At 29.0% G+C, this 11,713-nt stretch overlaps 1 protein-coding gene across 1 annotated transcript; it reads right to left on the bottom strand.

Moving 5' to 3' along the window:
• On the bottom strand, positions 1-9,858 carry LOC145840283 (uncharacterized). The gene has a single exon (XM_082947482.1). It carries the CDS (start codon positions 9,856-9,858, stop codon positions 130-132), a length of 9,729 nt encoding a protein of 3,242 aa, XP_082803608.1. The 3' UTR covers positions 1-129.
• Between the last annotated feature and the right edge of the window lie 1,855 nt (positions 9,859-11,713).

Genomic DNA, 11,713 nt, shown 5'->3' with positions numbered 1-11,713 from the left:
TTATGAGCATGTTTCACATGCTTAAAATATTAAGAAATTATAAAAAATGTAGTAGTACATATTACTATAATGACAAAAACTTACATGATCTATAAACAGTTTATGCTAATTGACTAATTTAAGTGTAGCTTAAACGAAGCGTTGCAAAATTGACAAATTAAAAATTTCAAAAAGAACTTTCTGAAGCAAAACTTTTGAAACACTTTTGCAACTGTTTGAACTACTGACCACAGAGTCATCAGGTGGCATAAGAACTTTCAAACTAAATACAATATTAGCTGGATTCAAACCAATAACTAACAAAATGTCAATATTTTCGTGTGCAGTAATGGGAAATATACAAATTCGTTTTGACATACCTTCCGTAAGGACGTAACATTTTGAAAACTTACTAATACGCTTAATGAAACGGTCTCGTTCGATTTTTAATTGATTAAAAAAACTTTGTAACTTGCAGTCAAAGTATTCAGCTTCTTTTACTAAACTTAGTATGACCAGCCTTTCATAATCCGATTTAATATTTCTATTTGTAGTAGTTGATTTCTCAGAAGCAAGAGCATAAATTCGTTTGTAGAGTTGAGCTCGTTCACATTCTTTCTCAGCAGCAGTAACCCAATTTTCAATGTTTTCTTTAATTTTTTCCGATAAAAAATTTTTATACTTTATTTTATCTTCTCTTAAACGGTCGTCACTTTTTAAATCAATGTTTGTTTTTACATGTAGTGACTGTTCTAAACATTTTGAAAGTTTTCGCATACCTCTGCTTAATCTTCTTTCATTATTTGAACTTTCAATTCTAGTTTCTAATGAATTAAACCTTGTTGATTTCTCGGTAAATAAAATGGCAATTTTAAGCTCTAAATTATCTTTATAAGGTTGTACCAAGTCACTTTTGTATACAACTATACTCACGTTAAAACTACTAACTTTTTCATTAAATTTACAGCCAGAACTTTTAGCTGAATCACTTTCATTTTCACAAAAAAACTTATAAATTAACGTTTCCTTGGTATCAGAAGCTTCTACAACTTTCATTCCAAACATACCCGCATTAAGGACTATAAACTTGTATAGAGTGCAAGCATCGAATGTTGTGCTGTAGGTGTCTAAATTTCGACTTATGCTATAAAAATGCATCAAGTTAGATATGTCTACAACTTTGGAGTAGTAAGCTTGGCTTGACTGTATAAGTGATTTCATTAAACTTCCTAGCTTAAAATTGTAAGATGCACTACCGTCAGTTTTGTTGATGCTGTTTAAAAACTCTTTGTGGTGTACCAACTGATAATAAATCAAGTTGACATGAATTTCAAAACACAAAAGCTGAAATTGTTTACAATGAGATAAATCACAACAATCAATAATAAAATTAATATCGTGTCTTTTACTTCTTTCAAAAGAGGAAGGTTGGTCAATTATGTGAAGTCTAGCAAGACATTTTTTGCTATCCAAAGTAATTGCAAGAATTAACACTGAATCTGGCATTACACGGTAAAAGTAAGTATTCTTTTCAAATAAAAACGAATTTTCAACAGGATTGTCGCTAAAATGCAACAGTTTAAAATCTTTCCACGTAAAACCATATATTCTTAAAAGTTCTTTATTAATAAAACTCATTGCTTCAGTTTTAAAGACATCATTAAAATAACTTGGTAACTTATTTTCACCAGAGTTTGAATTTCTTTTGGTCAAAAATTTAGATTTAGTTGTATCCGGTAATTGAGACATATGAAATTTTTCCAAAGTACTATTTAATTTTAGTGCACGAAATATAAAAACTGGGCATTCATTACTGTAAATAAGACGCGCATAAGAAAAAATTACACTGAAGTTTTCCATATTAACTTTAAATGACTGGTCATTACTTTTTTTACTTTCATTTATAAAGGCTTCTATTTTTTCAAAATCAAAATTGAACTGCCTATTACGCCTAGTGATCGCTTCAGCTTGACAATTGAATAATTTCAGTTGGTCTGCACAATCCATATCAGATTCTTTAGCAATAGGGGGGCGATCATTCATAAAAACATCATCAAATGCTGTAAACTCTTGAAAAGTTTTTGATTTATTATGTGCTCTAACATCTTTGAACACGTGTTTGTAAGTACTATGGCCTTTTTCATAATTGTTGAGTGTATTTAGAGAACACGATACTCCTTTCAAATCCTTTAATCTACTCATGGGTACAACAGCTTTAAACAAACCTAGTTTTTGAAATGTAAAACTTTGTAGTAATTTATGACGATTTTCATTAAAATTAACAGTGTTCTTCAAATCTTCAAATATTTTATTGAATGTTTCATTACTTAAGTTATATGTAAAAAAGGTAATAAGATTATCTTTAGAATCGAAGTAAGTTATTATAAGATTTTTTCTATGTATAGTTTGTTCAAACTGCATTTCATGAGGACATGGACTATTACAGTGCTCACTTAGTTTCTTATAAGAACAAAACTTTTGAAAAGGAGTAATTCTATATGAACCTGCCAAATGAGTATGTCTTAAATGATTGTCATTACTTTCGGCTATAATAATGTAATTAAACTTGTAAATGTTTTGAAGTTCTTCTTTTTCGTTCGAAAAATGAGATTTTTCAATGAAAACTTTTTCCCAAGCATTACCTAATGTCTGTTTATAGCAAAACACTTTAGAATATTTTGTTTTTTCTAACTCGGTTGCTAAACAAGGGATGCTATTTTGTAAAATAGTGTAATTTCTACATTTTATACTCCCATTAAGTAAACTTGGACTTTGATGCTCTTGTAATACTGCCTTAAACCAGTTAGGTAAAACATTACAATAAACATTAACTAAACTAAAAACATAGCTTTTAGGATCTTCTAGACTTGTGTTTTCCTTATTGTTTTTTAGTATGTTACTTAAATTAACTATAGCAGCAGAAGAAGCTGGAATAGAGTTTTTTAGATTTAAAATTTTTTCGATAACCATATCTACTAAACTACACTCCAACGTACTTTTTAATTCTGTTACTAATTGATCAATTCGTACAGAACCAACTGTCCACAAACAAAATCTAGCTACAGGTTTATGAGCAAGCATTTTAACTTCAGGAAATTCTTTATATTCTACAGAATTCTGAACATTTATCTTTATCAATTTTAAAACTTCCTTACTTTTATCAAAAAAGTTTACATCATTAAACTCATTGTATGGCGTTGATGCTCCTAACAAAATATCTGCTGAAACGCATGCAACTCCTTGGCCAGTGCGTCCTTTTTTTGTATAAGCATGGTAAAGATAAATTTTTTGCATTTTTTGTAAATCTTTAGGCAATTTTAGTTGCTCCTCATTAAGATGATACTCTGAGTATGTAAGAAACTTACCTGATTTAGAATTAGGCCTTAAGTATCTTGGTGTAATCAAAAAGTTTGAAATATGCTGATGTAAGTAGTAAACAAACTGTGGATAGGTATCATGGTTTACAATTTCGAGAGGTAAATGAAATAAAAACTTTTCACTTGGAGGATCTAAAGAGACAAAAGTTCCATAGTCATCAACTTTTCGTGGTTGTATGAGATTAATGTCGTATGAGGATAGCTTGTAGTTATAGTTTCTATTAATCAGTTCAAGTAAGTTTTCTAGAGCAGATTCCTCAAGTTTACGCTTCATAGTGTTGTTTATACCTTTTATATCATTCTTTTGCTTTTTGCTTAAATCATGAACTCCATACCAATTTATGTTTACAAAATACTTGTAATATGTATTAGTTGGCGTGGGAGGATTGCTAGAAGATTTTGTATTATATGTAAGTTCTTTGTTAATTCCATTTACTTTAACAATTAAACTAACTTGACAATAACACACACATTCATCAGAAATTTTGAATACAAACATATTTGGCCGATTTTTTACAATGAAAGAAGAAAAGTGACTTTTAATTAGACTTAAAGCTAAGTTTTCTGTGTAGCTAGCTTTTGATATGTGCTCAACTAGTTTTTTATGCAGCTCTATTGAAAAATCTACCTCTGTTATATGTTTACATTTAAACTTACCTGGAGGATACTTTAAAGAAGCTGCTAAGTTTGTTGATTTTACTTCTTCATAATTAGTCCAAATCATTTCTTGAGGCTCTTCTACAAGCATTTTTTGACATTCATGTTTTTCATACATTTCTTGTAATAAAAGTATTTGGTTTGTTGCTTTCATGGCAGCATTGATTTTATTCAGAATAAGTTTATAAAATATCTTTATTTCTTCTGTAAACTCATGCATTTTGTGACAACTGGCACGTTTATGCAAATACAAACAGCAATAGTTTTCTTCTATTGTCATTGAAACTACAAAATCTTCGAAACTTCCACAATATTTTTGGAAACATTTAGAAGCAGGTCTATTATTTTTATCTTTTTTATAACAGCCATTTGAAAAACAATAATCATCAAATAAATTATAAGATTCAGAAGGACTAGTAGGGTAGTCCATATTCTGACTTTCACTGTAATTTGTTGTAGGTTCGTTGAGGACTTTAACGCTTTTGTTATTTTCATTTGGATGCGTTTTTTTGCTTACATTTGCGTTTACAAATTCAAGTTCTCTTTTTTTATCATCTTCATTCGTTAAATCTGCTTCAATTTCTGATAAACATATAGTTAAGTTTTTATTAATATTGTTGTTAACACATGTTGATAAGTTTGCACTTTTTGATACCTTGTCAGTGCTATTGTCATTTGATGTAGAATTTATTGGTACAAAAATTGATTTATTATGTTTCCAGTAGAATATATTTCCAACAACTTCTAAAGGATAATCTGCAACAACAATACTTTTCAATTCCTTTCGAAATATTTCTATACTTTTATTGAACCCATAGCAGAAATCTAAACGAATTTTAGTTTGTTTACAATTTTCTTTTCTACTTTTAAGATTTTGATCATCAGAACTCTTAACATGTTGAATAATTCGCTCTAAAACAGCTTTGCTGTGTAAATTGCTTCTACACAATGTTGACATGAGCTCATCATCTACTACCCATTTTATTGAAGCTTCAGTATCTTTCATGTGCTTAATACACGAGAGTACAGGTAGATTTTTATTAGAATTTATTTCAGGAATGAAATACCATTGTAGATCTAATGTAATTTTTAAAGAGCCCAAGTTCAAATCATCACAGGGTTTTTCAAGGGTTTTGGTAATAGATTTTAGGTTTGATGGTAATGTTCTAACACAACTAAAACCTACATTGCGTGAGTTTTGTTCTTTGATTGTACAAGATAAATATAAAAACAAAGGTACATCACCAGAATAAGTTTCTTGAGAAGAGTCTATATCGTTACTACTTGATAAACTCTCTTTTGCAGAAGTACTAAACTTTGTGTTTTCCGTTAAACAGTTAAAGTGTAAAAATTCATCATTTGGTAAAGTTGATTCAAGCTCTGTTTCTGAAGTACTCCTTTTGTTTGTCAGAGATGAACAACTTTTTGATCTATTTATTAAATCTGATGAGATAGCATAAAACAAGTCACTATCAGAATGATATTGCTTACAAAATTTTTTAATGACTCTATCAAAATGATTGCTAGCACTCATATCAGAGTCTAATGTATCTTTTGAGCACAAATGAGTAATAGAAAAATTGGGTAACTTACTCCACTCTGTTGTAAATGTACAAGGACTGTTTTCTGGAACACTATCTGAAGTAACAGTTATAGGTTCTAAAGATTGCTTTAGAATGTTATCATTTTTTCCGAAATTTACATTCTTTTCTTCTTTATTTGAAACCCTTTCACCTTTGACAGGTACAAAAGCACTATTATAAGAACTTGTTTGAAAAGGTTTTAAATCTTGTTGAGCTTTACTGTCTTGATTTTTATTAAGAAAATTGGATTCAAGATTTTTAAATCTTGACTCTAAAATTTTATCCAAGTCTTTAACAATTTTATTATTTTGTATGTACTGATTTTTAAATTTCATAATTTGCGGATTACTGTAAAGCAAAAAATCAGTTATATCGATTTCTACTGTACTTTCAACACACAAGTCTTCAATACAAGTGTCAACATCATCACTAGAAACAGCTATTTGGCCACATGACTGCACAGCTCTAAAAACACTAGATAAAAAAGATCTATAAAAAAAGTCCCTGATCAGTTCTATACTTTCACAAAATATTTCATTTTCGTTTTTGTTTTCTGCAAAAACGTCATCTTTGACATTATCTGTATTTTCTTCACAAAAAGGATTAATACTAGCTGACTTGTATATTTTGCGTGAACATTTTATTAATTCTCCAGTTTGCTCTTTAAACCGTATACGGAAATCCTTTACTACTTCATCTTCTGGACTAAAATTTCTATGTAAAAACTCACAATTACTTTGTAAAACAGAACTTAATAGCTTGTCAGTTGTGCAGTTGAATATATAGGAAGAAAACGTTCTGTGAGGTTTAATGTAACCTTCTGTTTTGTTAGAAAACGATGAGCGTTCACTCATTGAAGAATGGTGAGCAGAAAATTTTCTACGCTTTTGATAAAAAAGAGTTGTGTCACCTATAGAGGATTCTGAGCTAGTTTTAAGCACTGAAGTTGAATGCTTGTAGTCATCGACACTTTCTGCTAAACTCTCTTTAATAGCATAACAGGTCAAAAAATCTTCGTATGTGGCAGGTACTACATAAACTAACACTTGTAGCTCTGTACCTTTTTTTAAAAAGCATCTCCACTTAAGTGATTTTAATTTTGAATTTAAAATTCCTTGGTGGTACAAAGGGTCTTCGTGGTATATCAAAGTAGTTATTGTTGAGTTACTATACTCGTTTAAAACTAGTTCACAGTTAAACAAGTTTTTAAGATTATTATTAAATGAATCAATTAAAATAGAATTTATACCATTAGTTTGGTTAATATCAGCTTGCTCTAAAAGTGAAAACTGTATTTCTGTATAGGAAAACTTTTCAAGAAGTGCTTCAAAGTTAAACACAGTTTTATAAAGAAGAATGTTTTTTTCCACTTGAATAGCACTACAATTATCTGAACTGTTGTTATTTGTATTTTTATTTAACAATAATGATCTATTGACATCATTTTTACTAAAAAAAGGCAGTTTACAACTTTTTGGCAAACAAACTTCTTTATTAGGACTATCACACAAAGATTTCAAAGTTTCTAAAGTTTGCACTGCGCTTAAGCATATAGTATCAAAAGCAAAAATATTATCAGTCATTTTTTGCATGTCTAAGTCATTATAAAACTGTGAGCAAACACTTCTACAAAAGCATTCATCAACATTATATTTTTGCTTTTCATTTTCTATCATAACTTGTTGTGGGTCTAAACAAATTTCTGCAGCTAGATAGTTCTCAGGTTTTTCTATTACATCTACATTCAAATAAATATCATCAGCTTCTTCAGACTCACAAAATGAAAATGTGGATTCTGTCTCATTGACTGCTGGAGGAAAAATAATGTACTGAATTTGGCGGCTACCATACTGACACTCACACTTTTCTTTTTGCTCACTTTTCTTCAAAAATTCTGAATTTTTTATTTCACAGACCATATTTTGATTTCCACATGATGAAAAAGCTAAACTGTAACCTTCAACTTGCCGAAGTCTTACTAACAACTCTGCTAAAGTCTTAGCATAGCTCAAGTCTTCTATACACCAAACACAACGTTTGTGATACATATAAAAGCATCCTTCGTCCTCATTGGTTTTGTTGTGTAGAAAAAACTCTTCACGCAAATACCTTTCATTGTCATTAAGAAAACTTAATGACAAAAGATCACTTGGACTGCAGTCGTAACGAATTAGGGTATAGGTAATTGGTTTCTGTAAAACAACACCTAAAACTTCTGCATTTAAAGGATGTTTTGAAGTATTAATTGAACTTAAAACTGACTTGGAGCTGGCATGACGCACACGAGCTTTTTTTGTAGTACTGTTATTTTGTTGAGTGGACAAAGATATGTTATTTAAGTTTTTAATTAAAGTAGATAAGTATTTTTTTCTAACATTGAAATCTGTACCAAAAGAAAAGGAAACATTAACAACAATCAATGGTTGCCGATTTATAAGTTCTACAAGCATAAAAGATATAGGAGCTTCTTCAACATCTAGTGAATAACATTCACTACAATCAAGTGCAAAACCAAGACTAGATTCTATTTTTTTGACTACCTTTATATATGCTTTATCATGAAGTAAAATAAAGTCACTATACTTTTTAAGTGTTTCAGTTAAAGCATTAAAAGCAACGTTGCAAGTTATTGCAGCATAATGTGCATCAGATCCTGTCGATGTATAGTACCCAGTTGTCAAATTGTCAGCTTGTAATATAACTTCTATTGAGTGAGAATGCAAACAAGCTTTACGAATGTAAGATAAGTTGTTTAAAACGAATTTCCAAAACATGGCAAAATCTACATCAATATTATTAGGTTGAAGCTCAATACGCGCCCGAGCATTTGCTTGATAAAACAGTGCTTGACCCTTTAATAGTATTTTTGGTACGTTATGACGCTTATTATTTGTAACAAAGCTGTTTAGAACTTGTATAACATTATCTGAACCTGGTAGCTCTTTACTAATATAAACATGACAATTTAATAAAGCATTTACTCTAAAATCACTCCAAATTTTTCTTTCTCCATTTTGACGAATTATTTTAGGTCCTTGTGTTAAGTCTAACATAAATTGATATGCACACTTGATAAGAACTTTTATTTTACATACATTGTTTTTGTCAAAATTATTAGTAATAACATATTGCATAACGGTTTGTTTACTATACCAATATTTTTCTAAAACAACAGTAAGTACATTACCTTCAAGTGTTACACCACTAGGTTGAAATCCTTTCATTAATTTACTTTTTATTAAAATAAATAGAGGTACTTCTATTGTCTGTTCAAGGCATACCCTATGCATAAAAGGGCTTAGTGCTTCTTTTGTTTGTTTAAAATCACTAAAAAGTGACTTAATTAAAAATTTTTTTTGCAAGATATTTATAAACTCAGAATGATTTAAACTATTGCTAGATTTTAAATAATCACCCTTTGTAGTGGCAGCAACATACTGCATTACTTCTAAGTTTGGTATACAACCAAAATCATTATCACAAGATACAACATGCAAAAAATAACAAGATATACCTAAATTATGATAATCAAAAATAATGTTGTCTAAGGAACGCTGTTCAGGCATACCAATCACACCATCAGTTATTATGACCAGATTAAAGTTACAATTTGCTTTTTGATTTTTAAAACTCGACCGACCTGTTTTGAGCATTCCAATCAAAATGTTTTGCTGCGAACAAGAGTATGGATTTACAACTTGTTTAGCATAGGTATTTTTAATATTAAAAACAAACTGCCTAACATTGTCAATCAATTCCTTGATCAAACAACTACTTAATTTACAACAGTGAACTAAAAATTTGTGCTGCACATGTCTACCTGCTATGTTTGCATCACTAAAAGATGTAGCATGCCATTGAGCAAAAATAGATACATAAATTTTTGGTTGAAAACTTTCATTTATGTTGAGTTTGTTGCATTCAACAAGAGCTTGCAGACACTTTTCTAAGTTTAAAACTAAGCTTTCAAGAACAGTATGAGACTGTGGAATATCCACACGTAAAACACTCGCAGATAAATCAAGTCCAAAGACAAAAATGTAAGAAGAGGATAACAAATTAACATTTGCATATGTGCAAATATTTTCTTCTTGATTGCACAATATTTCTTTTAATGGCACATAGTGATCACTATTAGGAATTAGCAGCTTTATTCCAGCTGTTGTATACTCTTCTAAGTTTTCAAATTTATTTGATTTTTTTAATTTATCTATATACCATTTTAACAAAGTAGATCTACAAATCCATTGACTATCATCCATAAGAAGAAACAGATCATTCTGACTAAAAGAGGTTTTCATATTTTCAAAGTATTAAAAACATTTTGTTATAAACAATAAATCTGAAAAAACAACAAAAACATTTTGTATGTAAAAAAAGTTTTTAATTTGAGTACAATAAATGCTTACCTGCTATTATTAACATGACAAATTCAAAAACTGTGATAGCAATTTTTTAGAATAATAGCAAAACCATCTATAAAAATGTTTAAGCAAATTTTACATGCTTCAAAAGTAAATAAGTATATATGACTTGTTGTTATGTTACAAGTAGCTACTTGCAAATTTTTGAATAAAACAAGTTTGCAGCTTAAGTATTTATGTCAGGGTTGACAATATTTGAAGCAAAAAAAAAAAAACTAGTCTGAGCAACCAAAAAATAATCTGATTGGCTATAAACTAGGCTCAGCCAGTCTGAGAGTAATAAAAAATCTCATAAGTGTTTATGTTTTTGGTGCAATTATTATGTTTAACCCAGTGTGTACTGGATGCTTGAGCGTGCACAAGATCTTAGAGATGAAAATTATACATTACAGCTTAAAAAAATCTATTGAATTTTATTTTTCATAATTAAAAATAAACTTCAATATCTCATGCAACTATAAATAAAAAAAAAACCTTATAAAAGTTTAAACTAAATAATCCATTTTACACAATACTTTTATCAGTGGTTTACGGTGGACAATTTATCAGGAGCTCTTTATTTTACTAAATTTCAAAATCACTAAGATCTAAGACTGTTGCCACTCATTGAGTCAAAAAAACTGTCCTGAGTGACCTTAATTTATCCTGATTTTTATCAAATCTTTAAAAAGTTTTGTTTTAATTTTTCAAAATAATAAAAAATCGAGTTATTTATTAAAATTGGTTATAAAATAATAAAATATTGAAACTAAATCTCATTCAAAATCTAGAAAAATCTGTTCTAAGATTATTTTCATGTCCAGGAAATTTTCATGTGTGGTGTACACTTGATAACCTAAAGATTCTTCTTGAACCAGGTCCAAAGACCAAATACTTTGAGCACTTTTTGTCATTCAATAAACAATAATAATAACTAAAAAAAGAACTATACTGAGTTTCTTATATAAAACAAAACTATCGAGAGCTTTCCATAGATTTTAAAAAATTTCAAAATATCCAAATTTATCCTGAGTGTGTAGCAACCCTGTAATATATGCTTTCATTCATACTTTATGTTAACAAAAGGCTTTAAAAAATATTTTTGTTAACTAGCTTTATAGCAAAATTTTTAATCTTTTATTGGAATCAACACTTAAAATCTAATAAAAATGAAATAATCGAACATAAGGAAACCATTAAAATACAAAATTTTAGCTAAATTAACTCAAACTCTCTAAAAATCTAACAAAAAACTAGTTTAGTCATTTGAAATCCTTAAAACTAGCCTTAAAATGTGCCAACCTCTAACTAAAAACTAAGAACAATTTAACTATTTAATTTAGTTTAGTTAGAAAAAGCATATGCAACTTGTTACTATAAACTAAAAAGCATATTATGAAATTAAGTTTTGAATGAAAAGTGAGAAGTATAAAAAGCTACTGCTGTAGTATACAGGGTAAGCCAAAAGTCCTAGGACTAGTTCAAAAAAAAATTTTTTGTTAAAAATACATTAATAAATAAAAAGTATTGAAAACTATAACTAAGGAAAAGAAGACTAAAACTAAACTACTTATTTTTCATGTGTTTATCTTCTTTTTATTTTGAAATTAATTCCTTGTCTGAAATTACTAATGGAGGCATGCTGTGTTTTCTGAAGTATGTTGACCCTTCCTTTTAAAATTAGACAATCATTTTGATTATTATATAAGAACAA

Source organism: Thalia democratica, chromosome 7 (genome assembly GCF_965202585.1).
Source record: "Thalia democratica chromosome 7, ktThaDemo2.hap1.1, whole genome shotgun sequence".
In the NCBI taxonomy this organism is placed as follows: Eukaryota; Metazoa; Chordata; class Thaliacea; order Salpida; family Salpidae; genus Thalia; species Thalia democratica.
The sequence above is the reverse complement of the archived record's forward strand: the minus strand, read 5'-3'. Positions and strand labels throughout refer to the sequence as shown.

Bases quoted from the DNA above. Each gene is read 5' to 3' on its own strand.
- LOC145840283 (XM_082947482.1), bottom strand. From the start codon at position 9,858: ATGGATGATAGTCAATGGATTTGTAGATCTACTTTGTTAAAATGGTAT.